At 36.5% G+C, this 25124-nt stretch overlaps 1 protein-coding gene across 9 annotated transcripts in view; it reads left to right on the top strand.

The window, feature by feature from the left end:
• Positions 1-25124, top strand: part of LOC138700916 (uncharacterized) — a 644305-nt gene that overhangs the window by 540967 nt on the left and 78214 nt on the right. For all 9 annotated transcript variants that reach the window (XR_011332411.1, XM_069827336.1, XM_069827338.1 and 6 more), the window contains one exon: positions 13399-15013. Coding sequence is in view for 8 of the 9 variants with exons in the window: in XM_069827336.1 (XP_069683437.1) it covers positions 13399-15013 (1615 nt within the window). In the remaining variant the exon portion in view is untranslated. The remainder of the gene's footprint in view (positions 1-13398; positions 15014-25124) is intronic.

Genomic DNA, 25124 nt, shown 5'->3' with positions numbered 1-25124 from the left:
GCCACACACAAGCCGAGCCACTTCTTCCGCTACGTAGACGACACCTTCGTGGTCTGGCCGCACGGACAAGACAAGCTACAAGAGTTCCTACAACATCTCAACAGCATCCACGCGAATATCCAGTTCACCATGGAGGTGGAGTCAGAGGGCTCACTGCCGTTCCTGGATATCCACATACACAGGAAAGCAGATGGTACTCTCGGACATGGCGTGTATAGAAAGCCGACGCACACAGATCTGTACCTGAATGCACTCAGCCTCCACCACCCTTCGCAGAAGAAGTCCGTCCTAACTAGTCTACTACATCGCGCCATAGTCATTTCCGATATCAACAACTTGCCTGCAGAAATGGACCATCTTCGTAGAACACTACAACAAAACAACTACAGCCGGAGAGACATCAGCAAAGCCCTCAAACAAGTTACCACGAGATGTAACACAATAGACTTAGACAGCAAGCAAGAACCGACAAAGAAAGCTTTCATTCCATTCTGCGGGAGCGTGTCACACAAAATAAGCAGAATCCTCCAGAAAGTTAATATCAAAACCATCCATAAACCACAGAGCAAAATCCGGAGTCATCTACGTCAGGTTAAAGACAGTCAGGGCTTAAGGACTCCAGGGATTTACAAGATTCCATGCGAGTGTGGCGAAGTATACATAGGGCAGACTGGCCGCACAATAGAAGACAGAATCAAAGAACATAAGAGGAACCTGAGGCTGTATTACCCGGAAAAATCTGCAGTGGCGCAACACAGCATAGAAAAGGAGCATAAAATACTGTTTGACCACACCAAGGTCATTAACAAATCAAGCCACTACTGGGATCGTACAATCAAGGAGGCCATAGAGATCAAGCTGGAGAAAAACAACTTTAACAGAGACAGTGGACTCCAGCTCAGTCAGGCATGGACACCGGCCTTAGACCAACTTAGGCCCTCTTACAATCAAGGTCATGAAGATCACGGACCGAGGACGGCAACCGATTCCAACCGGCGGAATAGGGCTCGCCGCCCGCCATACTTCACGCAGGAATCCCGGGAGGGGCGGAGCTTGCGAGGGATGACAATTCCCGGCCCCGGATTGGCCGATCCGCCAACCAATCCCGTTTCACCTGAGACAGCCTAACATCTATGTAACCTTTCGACTTTCTGTTCGGACATCACTTCCCTGAAGATGGCTGCAGAGATAGCAGTCGAAAACTTGGAGCATTCCAAAATCTTAACTCGGCTGATATCCCGCGAAAACATATTAGCGAACCAACGCCGAGAAAGCCTCAAATCATACATATAATACTTCTCTCTTAACCGAGTCATATGCCTTTTTTGAAATCTATGAATAACTGATGTACTGTACCCTTATACTCCCATTTTTTCTCCAATATCTGTCGAATATTATTATTATTATTATTATTATTATTATTATTATTATTATTATTATTATTATTATTATTAAGTGTAACCTTTCTGTTCAATGGAAGTGAACACAGTTTCAGGTGAAATCTGGTAATTAATACTGCTTTGCGCTTAAACAAATGAATTCTCAGAGAGTAGTAAAAGGCGTTAGAAATAATGACCGCAATGAAAATGAAGCTGGGAGTGTTAGCAGGGAACCAGGGGGTTGAAAGGAAAGAGTGATTAAAATGGAAGGCCGTAACAATGTTTTCAACATGTTCAAGCGATCCCGCGGGCCTCGGAAATGAGGGTAACAATTAGTAACCAGGGCGACGACAGAGAGAGAGATGCAATAACGAAATTGAACACTGAGCGCCTGGGGATTACGAGATAGGCATCCCGCAACGCATACCGTCATGCGAGGCGGTGGAATGTCGACTGCGAAGTAGGAAATTAAAAATAGCTTCTACGATCGTGTGGAATCCATTTCGATCTATCGATAGGTTGCTCTCGATTCAGAGTTCCATCTTTGTGAGGTATTATGCTATTATTCAAGCTCGAAAACATTCACTCTAATAGCCCGGCCTTAATCCTTCAACGGTGTTTTGTGATGTGCATTAAATAAAGACCTACCCATAGGCATACAACGAGATAGTCATTAACTGGACCCGGATTTTCATGATATGTCATCTCTTAATTGAAGCATCGTAGACATTGCTGACTTGTACAGTGACGTTCAAAAATACCTGAACTACAATTATGTGATCGTGTATAGCCTGATTCACACGGGGATAGTGTTTGAAGCCTCTAAACTTTATTTATTTACTTAAATCCACCACCAATAGAAGCAGGCTTCCAATTACAGGTGGCTTACACAGATACATACACAAAATACATAATAAGAGAAAAAAACAACAAAACAAACAACACAAACGAAAGAAAGAAAATAGATAACGGTAATAGATGCTAGAATTTAATATTGCAGTTAATATGGTGCCAAATGTCAATATAATGATGCAACATTATTTAGAAACTAAAGTAAAAACCTTATAATACACTTTTTAATAATTTAAATATCTAAGGAAATACAATTCTTTTTAATATTGTATGAAATTTTTCAACTGTTAAACTCAAATCTAATAGAGAATCACAGTTTAAAGACAGAGAGTTGTAACTATTACACATAAGAAACAATGGAGAGTTCTTGAAGAAAACAGTTCTAGGAATGGGGATAACAAAAGGTTGCCTATGACGTAATTCTGTTTTTTTTTACATTGAACTGAAGGAATTTAAGAAAATCACAGTTATTCAATATACCGTTAACAGTCTTATAGAGTAAAATTTGACTATTTATTAATCGTCGAGATTTTTAAGTTTTATAATTAAATTAAAAAAGTAACTGATTATATGAAATTCGCTTGTCATAAGACGACACGTGATGTTTTTTAAAATATAAATAACGTGAAAATCTTTTCTGTATCCTTTCTATTTGCATCTGATGGGACTGGAACTGAGGTGATATTACAGACGCATACTCTAGCTTACTTCTAACCATAGTTTTATATAGAGTATCAATAGTATTTATATTTTATAATTCTTTTGTATTTCTGATTATAAATCCTGATTTTCTATATGCAGCAATTACCACGTGATTTAAGTGCATTTTAAAACATAAGTTGTGTGCAAAATAAATACCCAAATCCTAAAATGATTCTACTCTAGGTAACTTCACACCATTAATTTCATACGAATTTTGAGCAATTGTCTTATTTTCAGACGCCATATTTGTGATCACACGGAGACACTAAACTTGAAACCATGTTTCACACTTTAAAAAAGCGCTGAATTTTGTATGCTTGAAGGTACACTATTTTAAGTTTTTTTTTTTTTTTTACCTTTTCGCGAACTACATTTACTTTAATGTCTTGGAATGCTGGGTAACTTTCGGTGCTGGACTCCGGACTCATTTCACCTCCATTTCATTGAGACGCTAAATGACCTACGTTTTCTTATTTAGCACAACAAATTTAAGTAATTGATTAACTAGCGGACTTACTCGTGTTAATTATGTAAGATTTGTGCGGCTTAGAGCTGTTTCGGTGCTTCATCACACCATCCTCAGAGCCTACTAGATCTCGGCGTCATCTCGAACTTCTCTGCCTGTTGTGTGGGTGCGTTTGATTGTTGAAGAGTGGAGTCAAATAGTGTGTGTGTGTGTACTGAAATTGATCTGTGTGTTGAGAATTTGATCGGGGTGTGTTTTAGTGTGTTTGTATATTTCATATTGTTCTAGTGTGTTGAGTTTTTGGTTCTTGGGTTGTATGTGTAGGATTTTCATGTCCGCATTTATGTTATTGTATGTGTGGTTAGCATTAGTTATGTGTTCGGCATATGTAGATGTATTGTGTCCTCTGGTTATTGCTTTAATGTGTTCTTTGTATAACCAATGCTAACCATGCATACAATAACATAACCAATATAGACATAGAAATCCTACACATACAACCCAAAAACCAAAAACTCAACACACTAGAACAATACGAAATATACAGACACACTAAAACACACCCCGATCAAATTCTCAACACACAGATCAATTTCAGAACACACACACTATTTGACTCCACTTTTCAACAATCAAACGCACCCACACAACAGGCAGAGAAGTTCGAGATGACGCCGAGATCTAGTAGGCTCTGAGGATGGTGTGATGAAGCACCGAAACAGCTCTAAGCCGCACAAATCTTACATAATTAACACGAGTAAGTCCGCTAGTTAATCAATTACTTATATTCAAGTGTTAAAAGTAGTGTACGCAAGATTCAAAATGGACAAAAAATTTCATGATCATAAGGCCCTTTATCAATCTGATATCAGGCAGTTTGTTTCTAATTTGTCATACACAATAGCAACTACCTTCTCATACTAAGTCCTCGTATAAAGCAAGCTGTGCAAAATAGAACAATTTCTGACTGTAGGAGGGAAACTAACGACTTCATTGTTAACTAATGAATGTTTTCCTCGAACTCGAGACTGCTTGTTACATTGCACACCCAGTCTGAAATTACTGCAGCGTGATTACCTTTGCTTACTGCCATTACTTCAAATTACTTTCGTTTCATTTCTCTCTCTACATTTTTCACCTCCGCTTGTACTTGTGTCTTCCCATTATGCAATACACGGCGACGCTGGGATCCAAGAACGGCTCAACTGCAGATCATTATTTCTACACAGTTGGCAGCAAGTTACAAAGAATACGGCACGTGATTGTACATACCTTCACGTATTCTTCCCGGTTCTCTCTGCTCAATACTGTTTTTCTTACTTCAGACTATGTGATAGTATGTTAAACACGGATTTGTTGATGATTGCAATGTAAATCGTTAAACAGTGCAATGTATTGTACACAACCACTCCGTGTCGGATTTCTTTTTTAATTTCCTACCCTCCCATGATCTTAACAGAGTTACGTGTAAGTAAATACTTACTTACTGCCTTTTAAGGAACCCGGAGGTTCATTGCCGCCCTCACATAAGCCCGCCATTGGTCCCTATCCTGAGCAAGATTAATCCAGTCTCTATCATCATATCCCACCTCCCTCAAATCCATTTTAATATTATCTTCCCATCTACGTCTCGGCCTCCCCAAAGGTTTCTTTCCCTCCGGCCTCCCGACTAACAATCTATATGCATTTCTGGATTCGCTCATACGTGCTACATGCCCTGCCCATCTCAAACATCTCGATTTAATGTTCCTAATTATGTCAGGTGAAGAATACAATGCGTGCAGTTCTGTGTTGTGTAACTTTCTCCATTCTCCTGTAACTTCATCCCTCTTAAGGCCCATTCACAATGAAAATTAAACATAACCGTAACATAAACACAGAAGTTTGCGCCCAGGCTACCAAATGGGATCATTCACAATGATTCACATAAGCATTAACATAAACATTACCGTAAGACGTTAACATGAAAGTTTGCGAACTCCAAACTTTCGTGCTTAGGGGAGAGTCGGGTAGTATCGGACATCGGGTAATATCGGACAGTGAGTTTCTTTCATCTACTACACGATGATAGCACCTGATTGACATGGTTACGTTTCTGTGATGTCGCATAGAGAAACGTAACCATGTCATTCAGGTACTACCATATGGTGGTAGATGGAAGAATTGCACTGTACAATACTACCCGATGTCCGATACTACCCGACTCTCCCCTATGCTTACGTGATTTGCAAACAGAACACGATCGTGGAGCGCTGAAGTATACGACAAAATATGAGGAAATGGTGTCATTGTTATGTTTCCATGGTTACCAAGTATGTTTGCTGTTATGTTTTTGTTCCTATCGTGAATGATCGTATGACTTCTTGATTTTACTGTAACGTTAAGTTAACGCTTACGTTATGTTTAATTTTCATTGTGAGTGAGCCTTTAGCCCCAAATATTTTCCTAAGCACCTTATTCTCAAACACCCTTAACCTGTCTCAAAGTGAGAGTCCAAGTTTCACAACCATACAGAACAACCGGTAATATAACTGTTTTATAAATTCTAACTTTCAGATTTTTTGACAGCAGACTAGATGATAAAAGCTTCTCAACCGAATAATAACAGGCATTTCCCATATTTATTCTGTGTTTAATTTCCTCCCGAGTGTCATTTATATTTGTTACTGTTGCTCCCAGGTATTTGAATTTTTGCACCTCTTCATATGTTAAATTCTAAATTCCCAATTTTTATATTTCCATTTCGTACAATGTTCTAGTCACAAGACATAATCATATACTTGGTCTTTTCGGGATTTACTTCCAAACCTATCGCTTTACTTGCTTCAAGTAAAATTCCCGCGTTTTCCCTAATCGTTTGTCGATTTTCTCCTAACATATTCACCTCATCCGCATAGACAAGCAGCTGATGTAACCCGTTCAATTCCAAACCCTCTGTGTTATCCTGGACTTTCCTAATGGCATACTCTAGAACAACCTCGTAACAGCACTAAGTATCAGTAGTAGGCCTAACTCTGGTTGCTATGGAAACAGTAAGCGATAGGGATATACGTGTTTAAGCTCGTATCTTCTTAACCTCACTTTGCAGACCCCAGTTGCCGATCTAAAAATGTGCTGTAGAACATCCTCTATTGTCTATAATTCTCTCACGCTTTTATTGACTCACCCTGTACGTTACAGTACGTATTCCGTGCAAGATGGGAGCTTCTTTACAATCGCTGTAATGTAGGACGGAAAACTACAAGTGGAACATCTTGGTTAGTTCTTAGTTGAACAGAACTTTGCATTCATGCCGCAGCCATTTCCATCTTCCAGCGACGTTTCTCGTACTTTACGTTTATGCGCGAGAACTCGCCGTCCACAGAATGAATTCAAATGATCTCCGTGTGTAAACAGACGGGATTGCTTCTGAAACACGATGTTTATGTTACACTCAAGACACTCTGATGCACCATTTCTTAGGAAATCTTTCTTCATAACAGTCTCCATGACAACGGAGTGACAATTGAATGTGATGATCGCAGCTCGCATAACATTACATTAATATTGTGTTAGTTACTGTGCGGTAAATATCTTCATTCTTTCTTTCTTTTTTCTTTTTTTTCTTCCGTCTTTCTTTCTCTCTTTCTTTCTTTTTTTCCATCTTTCTTTCTCTCTATCTTTCCTTCTTTCTTTCTCTCTCTCTCTTTCTCTCTTTCTTTCTTCCAGCTTTCTTTCTTTCTCTCTATCTTTCCTCCTTTCTTTCTCTCTCTCTCTCTTTCTCTCTTTCTTTCTTCCAGCTTTCTTTCTTTCTCTCTGTCTTTCCTTCTTTCTTTCTCTCTCTCTCTTTCTTTCTTCCAGCTTTCTTTCTCTCTCTCTCTTTCTTTTTTCCATTTTTCTTTCTTTCTTCTTTCTTTCTTTCCTCCATCTTTCTTTCTTTCTCTCTTTCTTTCTTCCATCCTCACTTTCTTTCTTCCATCTTTCTCTCTTTCTTTCTTTCTTTCTTTCTTCCATCTTTCTTTCTTTCTCACTTCCTTTCTTTCGTTTTTCTATTTTTCTTTCTTCTTTCTTTCTTCCATCTTTCTTTCTTCTTTCTTTCTTTCTTTCTTCCACCTCTCTTTCTTTCTTTCTTCCTTTCTTTCTCTCTTTCTTTCTTTTTTTATCTTTCTTTCTCACTTTCTTTCTTCCATCTTTCTTTCTCTCTTTCTTTCTTTCTTCCATCTTTCTTTCTTTGTCACTTCCTTTCTTTCGTTTTTCTATCTTTCATTCTTCTTTCTTTCTTCCATCTTTCTTTCTTCTTTCTTTCTTTCTTTCTTCCTTTCTTTCTCTCTTTCTTTCTTTTTTCATCTTTCTTTCTCACTTTCTTTCTTTCTTCCATCTTTCTTTCTCACTTTCTTCCTTCCATCTTTCTCTCTTTCTTTCTTTCTTTCTTTCTCTCTCTCTTTCTTTCTTCCATCTTCCTTTCTTTCTCACTTTCTTTCTTTCTTTCTTCCATCTTTCTTTCTTGCATCTTTCTCTCTTTCTTTTTTTTCTTCTTTCCTTCTTTCTTTCTTTCTTTCTTCCATCTTTCTTTCTTTCTCACTTTCTTTCGTTTTTCTATCTTTCTTTCTTCTTTCTTTCTTCCATCTTTCTTTCTTCCGTCTTTCTTTCTTTCTCTCTTTCTTTCTTTCTGTCTTTCTTCCATCTTCCTTTCTTTCTTTCTTTCTTCTTTCATTCTTTGTTTCTTTCTTCCATCTTTCTCTCTTTCTTTCTTTCTTTCTTCCTTCCATATTTCTCTCTTTGTTTCTTTCTTCCATCTTTCTCTCTTTCTTTCTTTCTTTCTTTCTTCCATCTTTCTCTCTTTCTTTCTTTCTTTCTTTCTCTCTTTCTTTCTTACTTTCTTCCATCTTTCTTTCTTTCTCTCTTTCTTTATTTGTCTCTTTCTTATTTTCTTTCTTCCATCTTCCTTTCTTTCTCTCTTTCTTTCTTCTATATTTCTTTCTTTCTTTCTTTCTTTCTTTCTTCCATCTTTCTTTCTTTCTCTCTTTCTTTCTTTTTTCCATCTTTCTTTCTTTCCTTCCATCTTTCTTTCTTTCTTCCATCTTTCTTTCTTTCTTTCTTTCTTTCTTTCTTCCTTCTTTCTTTCTTTCATTCTTTCTTTCTTCCATCTTTCTTTCTTTCTTTCTTTCCCAGTTTTTTCTTTCAAAAAGTCACCTTATTATTACGTTAAACGTTAATGCTGTTCACGATTGTTATTGTGAGCATGGTTGGTGTAAGGATATTTGGGATTTGAAATAAAAGTTTGATATTTCTTTTCATTTCCATCTTTATATTGCCCGCATTTAAATTTAACAAGGCGTTAACTACTTCATAATCGCTTCCTCATTCCAGGAGGCCTAGTCTGCAGACAACAATGCAATTGATAGTCGAAACGATTCACACATCAATATGACGACAATGAGTTGTTTCAAATTGTAATGAATAGAGCCCGGATGTTTGGCAAAAAGCCTTTTTTTACTGGGTGGAACTTTATTTTTTTAGTAGGTTATTTCACGACGCTTTATAACACTTTAGGTTATTTAGCGTGAACGTGAGAATGCCGGTGAGATGAGTCCGGGTTCCAACACCGAAAGTTACCCAGCATTTGCTCGTATTGGGTAAATCTTAGTAATCTCTATTTCAAGAAAGATTACTAAGATTTCTAAACAGAATATATCTGACTGCCACTTTAAAGGAAGAATGGAAAAATAGTGTAATTATATAAAACAGGAGATAAACAAAATGTTGAAAACTATAGAGGGATCAGTATCCTCAACACATGTTATAAGATATTTAGTAGGATTTTAAATGAAAAATTAAACAAACATGCTGAAACTTTCCTTCTGGAGTGTCAAAATGGCTTTAGAAAAGGAAGATCATGTGTAGATCCATTATTTAGTATCAAACTATTGTTAGAAAAACGAAGAGAATTTAATTTAGAAACCCATATAGCTTTTATTGATTTTGTGAAAGCTTTTGATAAAGTCCGAAGAGACCTTATATTCGACATATTACAAGATAAAAATATTCCAAATTTGCTATTACAAAATATAATAGAAATCTACACAGACAGCAAAATAAGTGTCAAAATAAATAACTGTATATCCGAAAGAAAATTAGTTAATAATGGAGTTCGACAAGGTTGCCCACTATCACCAACTTTATTTAATATCTAAGATAAATGAAATTATTTTAAAATGGGACCAAATCTACACATCAGGAATCAAAATAACCAGTGCTCTAACATTAAATACCTTACTGCATGCCGATGATCAAGTCATAATTTCCAATTCAGAGGATAATTTACAAAGAGGATTATATAGTACATTAAATAAAATATTAAAAGATTTTGGGATGGAAATTTCAGCACAAAAATCAAAAGTAATGGCGTTTTTAGGACAAGACCCAGTCAGAAGTAAGATAATACACAATAACCAATGCCTCGAACAAGTACAAAATTTCAATTATCTGGGTTGTGAAATATCTTATCAAAATGAAAAAGATGTGAACAAGAAAATTACCAAATTTAAACAAATTCTAGGAATAATAAACAATACATTAAAAGCTAAATTAGTAAAAAAAAAAATCTACAAGAATAAAAATATATAATACACTAGCATTACCCTCCCTTTTATACGAAAGCGAGATTTGGACATTAAAGAAAAAAAAACAGGAACAGAATCAATGCAACGGAAATGAAATTTTTCAGGAGGACAGCAGGATATACTTTTTTAGACCGAAAAAGGAATGAAGAAATTTTAGAACAATTAGAAGTAGAGTCAGTAGAAGAAAAAATCAGCAGATACAAATTAAATTGGCTAGATCATGTAAGACGAATGGAAAATTCAAGAATCCCAAAAATTATGATGCAGTATAAACCTAGAGGACATCGTCGACCAGGAAGACCTTTAAGAAGACTGCTAGATGGGGCCGAAACAGGTCTACAGAGGCCTAATTCGTGAAGGATGATGACGATGATGATTGGTTGAGGGGAAACCCCGGAAAAATCCTCAACCAGGTAACTTGCCCCGACACACCCTGTATATGTGCTTCCGTATTCTTATAATGAAGAAGATGCATCCAGATTGTAGCTGTTTGTATCTTCATAACCAGAGCACAAACGCAAAAAATAAGACTAAAAGCCTCTATTTATACGAAAGAGTAATTCATCAGAGGACCACTTCACAAGCAGAACGCCAGCTCTGACGTATTTTAAATGACTTCCCTCCCGTCTTGTGTATTCCGAAGCAGAAAGCTTTTAAAGTGGTATAATAATTAATTTTGAACATCTGTCTTGCATTTTCTTAGCCTCTTGTGCTTTGTAATTCCCTCCCAGTCTTATCGTAGTGGGATCTGTAATTAGATATTCATGCAGACAGGCACTTAATTGATCTTCATGATCCGCTGCCTTACCGATGAATAAAACAAGCTCGCATCGACGGTTCTGTCATCTCCCTAGAAGCAAGATGTCGCCTAGCAACCAATTATTGTGTTTCAGTTACTTTATGTGTTTGTTTTCTGCCTTGGAGCTGTCGTCTTCGACTTAATTGTGAATTTGCAGGAATATCTCTCCGCTCGGCAGCTTGCCTCCCTGTACAGCCCTCGCAATTAGCTGTGGTTACGAAGCTGTAGGAAGTCTCTTACGAAATCAGCCCGGCTGCACAGAAGTTTCCATATCCGTGGGGCAATACCCCAAAGTAATTTTATTATAATGCTTTGGATTTCTGGTAAAGCTGAGAATAAAGAACTTAGCCTTGTCTTGAAGGTGTTACTTTTTCATAATCTATCTATCTATCTATCTATCTATCTATCTATCTATCTATCTATCTATCTATCTATCTGTCTGTCTGTCTGTCTGTCTGTCTGTCTGTCTGTCTCTCTGTCTGTCTATCTATCTGTCTCTCTGTCTGTCTATCTATCTATCTATCTATCTATCTATCTATCTATCTATCTATCTATCTATCTATCTATCTATCTATCTATCTATCTATCTATCTATCTATCTATCTATCTATCTATCTATCTATCTATCTATCTATCTATCTATCTATCTATATCTATCTATCTATATCTACCTATATCTATCTATCTATCTATCTATCTATCTATCTATCTATCTATCTATCTATCTATCTATCTATCTATCTATCTATCTATCTATCTATCTATCTATCTATCTATCTATCTATCTATCTATCTATCTATCTATCTATCTATCTATCTATCTATCTATCTATCTATCTATCTATCTATCTATCTACCGTATCTATCTATCTACCGTATCTATCTATCTACCGTATCTATCTATCTATCTATCTATCTATCTATCTATCTATCTATCTATCTATCTATCTATCTATCTATCTATCTATCTATCTATCTATCTATCTATCTATCTATCTATCTATCTATCTATCTATCTATCTATCTATCTATCTATCTATCTATCTATATATCTGTCTGTCTGTCTGTCTCTCTGTCTGTCTATCTATCTATCTATCTATCTATCTATCTATCTATCTATCTATCTATCTATCTATCTATCTATCTATCTATCTATCTATCTATCTATCTATCTATCTATCTATCTATCTATCTACCTCTGTCTGTCCGTCTATCCATCTATCCACCCACCCACCGGACCTATGTCTGTCTATCTATCTGTCTATTCTATATATCTGTATGTCTAATCTATCTGTCTGTCTAATATATCTATATATATATTCTAATCTAACTAATCTAATCTATCCTATACTATTCTAACCTAATCTATTCTATCTTAATCAAATCTTTTCTAACATAATCTATCCTATCCTAATATAATATAATCAGCTTAATCCTAAACTGATTTGTCTCAGTCTGTCTGGCCGTTCCTTTTTGTGTCTGTCAGCGCGTATGTTCTTACCTACATATAGCTTAATTATGTGCCTATGAATGTCTTGTCTCTTTTCGCATACAGTATTTCTGTCTACCTGTCTCTCATTATTTTTTCGAATAAAAATGTTAATGTCTATACTAATGATAAGAAAACCTTGAATATGAAGGAGAGTATCAGAACTTCTGTTCAAAATAATACATTCAAAGCATCAGTAAAATTTTTCGACATTGTGTGGAATATAACATAAGTCTGACAATCCTCATGATAATAGTAATATACGTTACAAGAGCGGTATGTTGACGTTTTCATGTTCGAGCGAAAGATTGAAAAAACGAAACGCAGTTGAGCTTTTTTAATTTCCGAGAACATGAAAACAAACATACCGCTCGTGTATCGTACATTATTTTGTGCGAAGATCGTTTATTACATACCTGAAAGAGTAATTTCTAATTAGTTGCAATGAAATCTCCATGTTGGTTTCTTTTCAATGACGGCAACTTTGGAAAACAAATATATCTATCTTCAACATTGTTCCTATAAAATGTTTTCTGTGTTTACTATACTGCAGCAGGCCGTGATATACGTCTGTCTTTTTTTCCCCCCAGTCTATGATGAGTCTGGAATCTTGTTGATTTTTTCACGGCTTCCTTAATGTTACTTGCATTACAAATGCAGTAACTTTTGTGGTGTTGCAGAGTTTACTTAATTTTTGCAAATATTTAAAAAACAATAATTAACAGTGCAATTTAGGTGAAATTGCAGTGGTAAGTTTCCAATTTATAATTATTACTGTATTGAACGTCTTTAAAAATAATATGTTAAAAGCCTAAAGCAGTAAAATGAATATGACGCTTAAACGGTAAGAATAGGGAAATTGTTATGTGTGTTACGTTGGGAATACTGAATGTGGTATTTCACCTTACCGCGTATTGGTTTTGTGCGGAAAGCAAGCAAATGCGCACGATCTCGCACAAAATGTATATTATGTTAATATCTGTATCTCTATCTCTAGTTATTTTAGGAAAAATATGTACCATATTTTCATTCAGTTAGGAGTTTCGTATAGCGTAGCTTTTTATTGAGAACTTCTGCCTGTAATTAAGTTTGGCATCTCTTTGTTGCAGACATGCCGCTGTGGAAGAAGACCTGATCTCTGGTCCAGGGTCAGTAAGTCAGCATGGTTCTGCAGTCCCTGGTACCAGTAGCAGAAACAGAAACGAAGAGGAAGGAAACAGCCTGCACCACCAGGGCGACGACACTATCACCACGGCCCTTAGCAAACCGTCCAGTAGCAACCACGGCCCCCTTCCGTACATCACCATGACCAACCAACAACAGCAGCACACCGTTACCACTTCATCCACCCCTTCCCCGTCGGACAGACGGATAGCACACGAGGCGTTGCTAGGCAACGCCGCGCCACCCCCTTCCCTGCCACCACCCAGGACTGGTGATAGCAAACCAGCCGTCGTGTCTTCCGGAGTGGAGATACCCAGACCTCACCACGTCACCGGGCCAGTGCCTTCGCCGTCATCTTCTTCCGCCAGCTCGTCGAAGCCTTCTGCAGCTATCGCCAGTAGTGCCTCCTTGTCCCCTGCAGCCAGTGCCTCAGATCCTCTATCTGCCGCAACGCCTTGCCCGCCTCCTTCCAAGCACTGTGAACCGACCACTGGCACTCGTCAGGCACAAAGTGCTTCATCGGCTTCCAAGAAGCAGACCTCTACACCTGTCAAGAAGCCGGAGTCAAGAAGAACCTCAGCACCACCAACAACACCAGAGTGGAATCAAAATTCAAGGTCTCCTGTAAAACCGGAACAATCCGGATCAACGATTCCTGGAAAAGTCCAGAGTGGAGTACTCACCGGTGAGGAACCACTTCGTGTACCACCTATCCCCGCTGTCAGACACTCTCTGCAAAATTCCGTGAAACAGTCCCAAAATTCAACTTCTTCCAAAATCTCAGTAGCATCTTCTGGCGAACAGGTACAAAATGGACAGCTTACAAGCGTCTCAGAACTTGACAGGACTGAAAATATCTCAAGAACTTCCAAGAAGGATCTGAAAAGTGTTACAGAGATTTCCAATGCCGAAGTAAATAATAGTTTAGCATCGTCTAGTAGTCATTTGCAAGATACTCCCAGACAAGCTGAGGAAGTGCCAAATTCTTCGAGTCTTGATTTGAAACCTACATCAACCGATGAAGAAACACAAAACGCTACTTCCCCAAGGAGTGACATCTTGCAACAAGGATCTGTACCTGTTACTGAAGAGAGCTCAACAACAATTGCGCAAGCACAAAGTGACTCTCAAAGTGGACTCCCCAGTTCGACACCTTCCAGTGCCAAATCGCACAAACCTTCCGATACTGTAACAAGTAGCTCACGTTCGGTAGTTTCGGGCAAGACAGTTCCCGCAGAATTTTCGAGAACGCTATCCGAATCAGTGATACCGCCTGTGATCATACAAGGAGAAGCCTCCAAACCTTCAGAAGATGTGCCTGATAGAGTAGCGGTGAATTCGGCTCAGCATAAGTTTTTCTTGCAGTCTCGGAGTCTCGGAGTTGAACCCTGCAGACCCATCTACCCAAATTACCCATTCTCGCCGTACGGATCTCCCAGTTCTTCACCCAGAGCGCTGAGGAAGAGATCGCCTCTGAAAGAAAGCAAGCAAGTCAGCAGGGGCAAGTCCGGGGATTACATCCAGCTGAACCAGTATCGGCTGATGGATTCTATTGGACAGGTAAGGAGTCTACTCAATATCTTTCATTTCGGTTATTCGTAATTGTCATTTTCTCAACATTGTTTTTTTAGAGAAATAGTAGTTACCTTTAAAGTCATGATGCTTTGATTGATACACTGCTCCGGCGATATAGTAGATAGCCAATGTTTACGTACTTAGATATAATCATGAAGTTACGAACGCACGGACGACTGTGTTGTGTAGATCGATGGGAATGGGAGAGGGAGTTACTGCTTGCCTTTGCATGTAAGCATTCGATAACAATACTTACTTTCTTACCCACTTACTTTCTTACTTATTACTTTCTTACTTACTTACTTTCTTACTCACTTACTGTCTTACTTACTTACTTACTTTCTTACTTACTTACTTTCTTACTTACTTACTTTCTTACTTACTTTCTTACTTACTTACTTTCTTACTCACTTACTTTCTTACTTACTTACTTTCTTACTTACTTTCTTACTCACTTACTTTCTTACTTACTTACTGTCTTACTTACTTACTTTCTTACTTACTTTCTTACTTACTTACTTTCTTACTCACTTACTTACTTTCTTACTCACTTACTTTCTTACTTACTTACTGTCTTACTTACTTACTGTCTTACTTACTTACTTTCTTACTTACTTTCTTACTTACTTACTTTCTTACTCACTTACTTTCTTACTCACTTACTTTCTTACTCACTTACTTTCTTACTCACTTACTTTCTTACTTACTTACTTTCTTACTCACTTACTTTCTTACTTACTTACTTTCTTACTTACTTACTTTCTTACTCACTTACTTTCTTACTTACTTACTTTCTTACTTACTTTCTTACTTACTTTCTTATTTACTTACTTTCTTACTTACTGACTTTCTTACTTACTTACTTTCTTACTCACTTTCTTACTTACTTATTACTTTCTTACTTACTTTCTTACTTACTTACTTTCTTACTTACTTACTTTCTTACTTACTTACTTTCTTACTCACTTACTTTCTTACTTACTTACTTACTCACTTACTTTCTTACTTACTTTCTTACTTACTTTCTTACTTACTTTCTTACTTACTTACTTTCTTACTTACTTACTTTCTTACTTACTTACTATCTTACTTACTTACTTTCTTACTTACTTTCTTACTTACTTTCTTACTTACTTACTTTCTTACTTACTTACTTTCTTACTCACTTACTTTCTTACTTACTTACTTTCTTACTCACTTACATTCTTACTTTCTTACATTCTTGCTTACTTACTTTCTTACTTATTTACTTACTTTCTTACTTACTTACTTACTGGCTTTTAAGGAACCCGGAGGTTCATTGCCGCCCTTACATAAGCCCGCCATAGGTCCCTATCCTGAACAAGATTAATCCAGTCTCTATCATCATATCCCACCTCCCTTAAATCCATTTTAATATTATCTTCCCATCTACGTCTCGGCCTCCCCAAAGGTCTTTTCCCCTCCGGCCTCCCAACTAACACTCTATATGCATTTCTGGATTCGCCCATACGTACTACATGCCCTGCCCATCTCAAACGTCTGGATTTAATGTTCCTAATTATGTCAGGTGAAGAATACAATGCGTGCAGTTCTGCGTTGTGTAACTTTCTCCATTATCCTGCAACGTCATCCCTTTTAGCCCCAAATATTTTCCTAAGCACCTTATTCTCAAACACCCTTAAACTATGTTCCTCTCTCAGAGTGAGAGTCCAAGTTTCAAAGCCATATAGAACAACCGGTAATATAACTGTTTTATAAATTCTAACTTTCAGATTTTTTGACAGCAGAGTAGATGATAAAAGCAATCACAATAGAGTACAAAATAAGTTTTCACGTTTACAGGTAGGCTATATACAGTGCATTTCTAGTACAGAGGATAATTAAATAATTGCTTAATATTACATTTTCCAATTTACAATATAGTAATACTATAGGTACATGTTTTAGCAATATAAAATAATAATTTTCAGTGTGAGAAGAAAAGGAAAAAGGTAGCCTATAGCAGGCCAATATAAACTACATTTTTTTCGCAATTTATTGCACAGAAAAAGAAAAGAATCTCCTGTTTCTACTCAAAATATATATATATATTTTTTTTTTTTCGATAAACGCTTTGAAATATTTATTTCACCATGTACCAACATTATACACAAATCTCGATATGTTCTTTAGTTCTTTTTCCAGAGGTCCTCAGAAGATGCTCATTTTTTTATTAAGTAATATTATATAATATAATATAATATAATATAATATAATTGTAAGACAGCAGTCTATTATGAAAATGAATAATTGAAAGAATTTTAGTTTTGTTCTTTAAATGTGCAGAAATTTGATCCGAACAAATTTAATTACGAACAAATGTAAATCCGAACAATTTCTGCAAATTTTTTCAATATTTTATTATCATAATAGAATGCTGTTTTAAATTGACTAAGCATATTGAGAATACAGATGCGTTTCCAATTCACTGTGGGAGATGTACTATCACCTTTACTTTTTAACTTTGCTGTAGAGTATGCCATTAGGAAAGTCCAGAATAACAGACAGGGTTTGGAATTGAACGGGTTACATCAGCTGCTTGTCTATGCGGATGACGTGAATATGTTAGGAGAAAATCCCCAAACGATTAGGGAAAACACGGGAATTTTACTGGAAGCAAGTAAAGAGATAGGTTTGGAAGTAAATCCCGAAAAGACAAAGTATATGATTATGTCTCGTGACCAGAACATAGCACGAAATGGAAATATAAAAATTGGAAATTTATCTTTTCAGAGGTGGGAAAATTCAAATACCTGGGAGCAACAGTAACAAATATAAATGATACTCGGGAGGGAATTAAACACAGAATAAATATGGGAAATGCCTGTTATTATTCGGTTGAGAAACTTTTATCATCCAGTCCGCTATCGAAAAATCTGGAAGTTAGAATTTATAAAACAGTTATATTACCGGTTGTTCTGTATGGTTGTCAAACTTGGACTCTCACTCTGAGAGAGGAACATAGGTTAAGGGTGTTTGAGAATAAGATTCTTAGGAAAATATTTGGGGCTAAGAGGGATGAAGTTACAGGAGAATGGAGAAAGTTACACAACGCAGAACTGCACGCATTGTATTCTTCACCTGACATAATTAGGAACATTAAATCCAGACGTTTGAGATGGGCAGGGCATGTAGCACGTATGGGCGAATCCAAAAATGCATATAGAATGTTAGTTGGGAGGTCGGAGGGAAAAGGACCTTTAGGGAGACCGAGACGTAGATGGGAAGATAATATTAAAATGGATTTGAGGGAGGTGGGATATGATGATAGAGAATGGATTGATCTTGCTCAGGATAGGGACCAATGGCGGGCTTATGTGAGGGCGGCAATGAACCTCCGGGTTCCTTAAAAGCCAGTAAGTAAGTAAGTAAGTAAGTAAATAAGTAAGTATATTGAGAATACAATCAATGGTTTTCCCAAAACACTCAATGAAATGTTTCATATAAAACTTTTTTCCTCTCTCGATAAGGAAGCGAAAGCGGGTAAAATTGTACTAAACTTTTTTGTTCGAAGTATCTCAAAGAATAACCCCCTGGAATTAATGCCATTACTTACAGCTCACTGTGCATGTTGTGTTGTGTAAAAAATATGCGTTATTTAAATTTTTTGTGTCAAAATGTGAAAAAGCGTGAAATGTTAATTGAAAATAGTTCATGTCGTATGTAGGCTAATTTCTTCCAAATTAAATCTGTACAAAAGAAAAAACCTACAGAATACGTTTTTTTCATATGAGGATGTTAAAAAAAATCAGGGTAGTAATTAAAAAAATAGGACGTTGGTACTTTTCAAAATTACTCAAATATTTTTATTTACAATAAATACAAAGCTATGTAGAGAAATCACTTCAAATTTGGTTGGTGTTTTTCTTTTATACGTTCTAATTAGCATTGAAAATATGGTGTAAATTGGTTAGAAAATCTTTTCAACCAGGATTGTCTCCCTTAATTGACATTTTGCTCGACTTGGTGCTATACAGGGCTTTCATTTCGAAACTTCCCAATCCAAATAACTAATTATTTAAATTGAATTCAATTTAAACAAAAAACATGTCTAGATATTGAAGGGGAAATCTGAAATCAGGCTCAATTGCATTTTAGATTTTACCCCCACCCCAGTCTCCCTCACTTTGAATTTTCAAATGGCACTCCTATATTTTTATACTTAAATGTGAAAGAGTATTCAATTGTTTATACACCTCATTCATTTGTTTTCGCATCTCTTGTTTTCTATCGTTGCCTGACAACCTGTATTTTTGTTATTATCAGTTGATTTTAGGTTGTAAACACAGCTTATTTTGTGTAATTTCCTAAATTTAATCCATAAGGATGATTTATGTTCTCTCTTGAAGGGTATACACCATTTTAAAATAATTTAATACACAAACACAACTATTACATGAAATGCTCAACAAGTTTTTGTAGCTTTATTCTCTTCAACTCTAATCAACAATAACAACAATCCAGGTTGCCAGGCGACGATAAAAAAAAGCTGCGAAAACAAATGAATGAGGTGTATAAATAAATGAATGCTCTTTCGCGTTTAAGTATAAAATATAGGGGTGCCATTTCAAATTTCAAAATAGGGGTGGCTAGAGGTGGGGGTGAAATATAAAAGGCAATTAAGCCTGCTTCCAGACTTCCCCCTCAATACCTCAATTAACGTGTTTTTTGTTTAAATTGATTTATTGTTATTTATTTATGTATTAATTAATTTATTTATCTATATATCTATCTATCTATCTATCTATCTATCTATCTATCTATCTATCTATCTATCTATCTATCTATCTATGTATGTATCTACCTACCTACCTACCTATCTATCTATCTATCTATCTATCTATATATCTATCTATCTATCTATCTATCTATCTATCTATCTATCTATCTATCTATCTATCTATCTATCTATCTATCTATCTATCTATCTATCTATCTATATCTATCTATCTATCTATCTATCTATCTATCTATCTATCTATCTATCTATCTATCTATCTGTCTATCTGTCTATCTACATATCTACATATCTACATATCTACATATCTACATATCTACCTATCTACCTATCTACCTATCTACCTATCTACCTATCTACCTATCTATCTATCTATCTATCTATCTATCTATCTGTCTGTCTGTCTGTCTGTCTGTCTGTCTGTCTGTCTGTCTGTCTGTCTGTCTGTCTGTCTGTCTGTCTGTCCGTCCGTCCGTCCGTCCGTCCGTCCGTCCGTCCGTCCGTCCGTCCGTCCGTCCATCCATCCATCCATCCATCCATCTACCGACCTACCTACCTATCTACCTACCTTCAATTTAAATAATTGGTTATTTTGACTGAGAAATTTCGAAATGAAAGCTCTATATAACTAACTAAACCGATTTGGGAGTAGAATAATAAGTAGTCAACAGTCCTTGCTCCCCGCATATTTATCTGAAAAATCTTCTCCTGTACAATTCAGTCTACTTTCGCCGTTTCCACCTCGAGTCTGATACGATCAGGTCGTCTCGAACATTCTGGTAGTAGCCTGTATCACCGGATGTTGTATCGAACCCGGGGGCGCAGCTACTCTTTCAGCCTCGTCTGACTTCACATCACACGTGAGTAGTGGTTCCATATTTAGCTAACAGATGTCCCTGGTGCGGCAGCGCGGGGAGCAGGTGGGCGGAAATAGTCGCAGTCAACTGTTCCCGCCGTTCACTTAATCAAATCAGATTCTTCCAGCCTGACTGCCTGCGTCCACAACATCAATCACATCAGGTTAACGCTCCGTTAACGCTTAACTGATGTTGGTGGAACGACTACAGGCTGGTCGAAAAATACGTACAGGTCAACAAAACGTGTTGACGTATTAGAGGAGTCGTTCCCAACCTTTTCCATCTGGCGCCCCTCTTTCTAAGACCTGAAAATTTTATGCCCAACATTATTACAATTTTTTTTTCTCAGAAACAAATTTGAGAAATCATTCATCCATAGTTTTCTGCCCGAGAACATATCTTTCTCTGCAAACCCAGCATTCTCCAGTCTTTTCTATTTTCCCATCTTCCGCTTTGTCTCCTGTATGATCCATTATAAGCGTTTAGTTAACTCCCTTAATAACAGTAATCTTTCAGTTGTTACCCTTAACAACACGCTAATCCCTTATTCATCTGTCGTAAAAAATCTTGGCTTCTTTTTTGATAATAATCTAAGTTGGAATTTTCAAGTTAAAGAAACGATAAAAAAAATCTGTTCCTCCATTCACTGTTTGAGTCGCTTGAGAAACTTCTTGCCTCGGCAACTAAAACTTACCCTAGTACAAACCCTAGTAATGCCGCACTTCGATTATTGTGACGTTTTGTTAAGTGACCTAAGTTCTGAACTGTCAGTCAAGTTACAGCGAGCTCAGAATATGTGCGTCAGATACGTGTGCAACATCCGACGATATGATCACATATCACCGTCCTTCGCAAGTCTCTCGTGGCTCCGACTTAAAGAACGCAGAACTTTACACTCTTTGTCTTTACTCTTTCGAATTCTGCACACCTTAACACCAAATTACCTTTCATCTCGTTTCTCTTATCTATACTCTAACCACGACGTAAATACCAGATCACTTATCTGTGGCACGCTAAGTATACCTCTTCATAGAACATCTTGTTATTAATCATCTTTTACAATATCCACCTCGCGTCAATGGAATTCCTTGTCACAAAGTATTAGGGGCTGCAAGACAATAAACACCTTTAAGAACAGCTTAAAAGATAACCTTATTAGCATTTCACTCCAATCATACTGATTTAAAATATTACTGACTACATTGTTACTTCTTTCTTTTAGACATCATCCTGATTGTGCTGTATTTTCGAAATTGTCTCATAATCTCTTTCTATTATCTAATATTATTTGAAATATATTAACATTCTATGTATTTTAGCTTAATTCTGCTACACAGTTTATTTCAGTGTTTAATTAATAGTTCATAGTATTTTGTTGTTTAATTCGTAAATAACTCTTGTATACATGTAACTCTCATCTAAATCAAATTGTTGACTTCTTTGTAAGTTCATGCATATGTATATACACTTTTTGCTGGTTGAGTGGAAGAGAAGGCCTTACGGCCTTAACTCTGCCAGCTAAAATAAACCATCATTTTTATTATTATTATTATTATTATTATTATTATTATTATTATTATTATTATTATTATATCTTAATGTTGTCTATCTTCTGATATCTTCTTCTGCCCCGAACTCTTCTCCCGTTCACCATTCCTTCCTGTGCATCCTTCAGTATAGTGAGGATCACAGTTCCTACACGAAAAAAATTGCCGTCTTGTCAGTGTTGCCAACTGTTATCAGATAACACACGATCCTACGTACTGAATGACTTACTTATCGTACTTTACATTTATGTTGGAAGGTTATTGTAAATAATTCAATAATTTGTAACATATTTTCGTAGGCAAACTATACGAGAAAGGGATCAACATTTTAGGTATTTTGTCTGGCAATATGAAATTCATTGGTTTGACTAAACAGTTGATTCACGAGACCTAACCTAAAAATGTATTTTGTTTGACCACATAAAATTATTAGTACTAACTTCGAAAACTTACCTCACTATAGTCTTGAATTATAACCACAACGCAACACACAAAATAAGTATTATGTATTAATATTAATACTAATATTAATTAATTATTAGTGTGTTTAAATATCACTAGCTTCCAGTAACCGGCTCAGAAATCTAGTACAATTTTAATTTCATGAAACTCTTGTACCGACAACATTTGTCTCAGTTGCTAACATACCAGTTACCACTACCATTTGTAGTAGTTTGTATCGAAATTCGAAACGAAGAAGGTGCAAAAAGAAAAATTAAACCTGCAAACTACAAAATCACCACAATCCAATAGCATATGTAGTAATGGGGGAAAACGGTTAGGTTTCGCCCTTAGGCTATGAAGTTAGCTGGCCCGGACTATTGGCACTTTTTTTCTCTTAGCCTGTGACCCAGCCAATTCTTTCTCTTCCTGATCAGTTTCAGCATCATTCTTCCTTCACCCACTATTTCCAACACAGCTTCATTTCTTATTCTGTCTGTCCATTTCACACGCTCCATTTTTCTCCATATCCACATTTCAAATGCTTCTATTCGCTTCTCTTCACTTCGTCGTAATGTCCATGTTTATGTCCCCATACAATGCTACACTCCACACAAAGCACTTCACTAGTCTCCTCATTAGTTCTTTTTCCAGGCTTCCGCAGAAAATGCTCCTTTTTCTATTAAAAGCTTCTTTTGCTATTGCTATCCTCCTTTTGACTTCCTGGCAGCAGCTCATGTTACTGCTTATAGTACACCCCAAGTATTTGAAGCTGTCCACTTGCTCTACTGTCTAATTTAGTATTCGCAAATTTACTTTAATTACTTTTCTTGTGATAGCTATGGTATTCGATCCGAGATAATATCAAAATTGCAGCTGAGCAGAGCATAGGTTATCATGAAAATAAGAAAAAGAAACCATGGTTTGATGAAGATTGTTCCATTGCAGTAGATAGAAGGAAACAAGCAAAATTGAAATTTTTAATGGATCCAATTGAGGAGAATAGAGATAAATATTTCAATGAAAGACGGGAAGCAAATCGTACGCTTAGGAATAAAAAGAGAGATTACTTGAAAGAAAAACTGAATGAGATAAAACAAATAGTAAGAATAAAAACATTCGAGATTTATATAAGGGTATAAAGGAATTTAAAAATGGATATCAGGCAAGGGTAAACTTGATCAAGGATGAGAATGGTGACTTGCTTGCAGACTCTCCATCAATCCTAAACAGATGGAAAAACTATTTTGGGCAACTACTAAATGTACATAGGCCAAATAGAAATGATCGGGACGAAACTGAAATACAAACTACTGAGCCATTTATACCGGAACCCACTCTTTCTGAAGTCGAAATTGCGATAGAAAATCTGAAAAAGTACAAGTCTTCAGGTATTGATCAAATTCCAGCAGAATTAATACAAGAGGGTGGAAGCGTATTACCTAGCGAAATTTATAAACTTGTACTTGCTATTTGGGAAAAGGAAATTGTACCAGAACAATGGAAGGAGTCCATAATCGTACCTATTTTTAAGAAGGGGGACAAGACTAACTGTAGTAACTTTAGAGGAATATCACTTTTGTTGACGTCGTACAAAATTTTGTCGAATATCCTTTTGAGAAGATTAGCTCCATATGTAGATGAAATTATTGGGGATCATCAGTGCGGTTTTCGGCGTAATAGATCGACTATTGATCAGATTTTTTGTATTCGATAGTGGAGAAAAAATGGGAGTATAAGGGTACAGTGCAGTACAGGCATATGACTCGGTTAAGAGAGAAGTATTTTATATAATATTCCTATTGAATTTGGTATTTCAAAGAAACTAGTTCGATTAATTAAAATGTGTCTCAGTGAAACGTACAGCAGAGTCCGTATAGGTCAGTTTCTGTCAGATGCGTTTCCAATTCACTGCGGGCTAAAGCAAGGAGATGCACTATCACCTTTACTTTTTAACTTTGCTCTAGAGTATGCCATTAGGAAAGTCCAGGATAACAGAGAGGGTTTGGAATTGAACGGGTTACATCTGCTTCTTGTCTATGCGGATGACGTGAATATATTAGGAGAAAATCTACAAACGATTAGGGAAAACACGGGAATTTTACTTGAAGGAAGTAAAGCGATAGGTTTGGAAGTAAATCCCGAAAAGACAAAGTATATGATTATGTCTCGTGACCAGAATATTATACGAAATGCAAACATAAAAATTGGAGATTTATCTTTCGAAGAGGTGGAAAATTTCAAATATCTTGGAGCAACAGTAACAAATATAAATTATACTCGGGAGGAAATTAAACGCTGAATAAATATGGGAGATGCCTGTTATTATTCGGTTGAGAAGCTTTTGTCATCTAGGATGTTGTCAAAAAATCTGAAAGTTAGAATTTATAAAACAGTTATACTACCGGTTGTTCTGTATGGTTGTGAAACTTGGACTCTCACTCTGAGAGTGGAACAGAGATTAAGGGTGTTTCAGAATAAGGTTCTTAGGA

Source organism: Periplaneta americana, chromosome 6, assembly GCF_040183065.1.
Source record: "Periplaneta americana isolate PAMFEO1 chromosome 6, P.americana_PAMFEO1_priV1, whole genome shotgun sequence".
In the NCBI taxonomy this organism is placed as follows: domain Eukaryota; kingdom Metazoa; phylum Arthropoda; class Insecta; order Blattodea; family Blattidae; genus Periplaneta; species Periplaneta americana.
The sequence above is the reverse complement of the archived record's forward strand: the minus strand, read 5'-3'. Positions and strand labels throughout refer to the sequence as shown.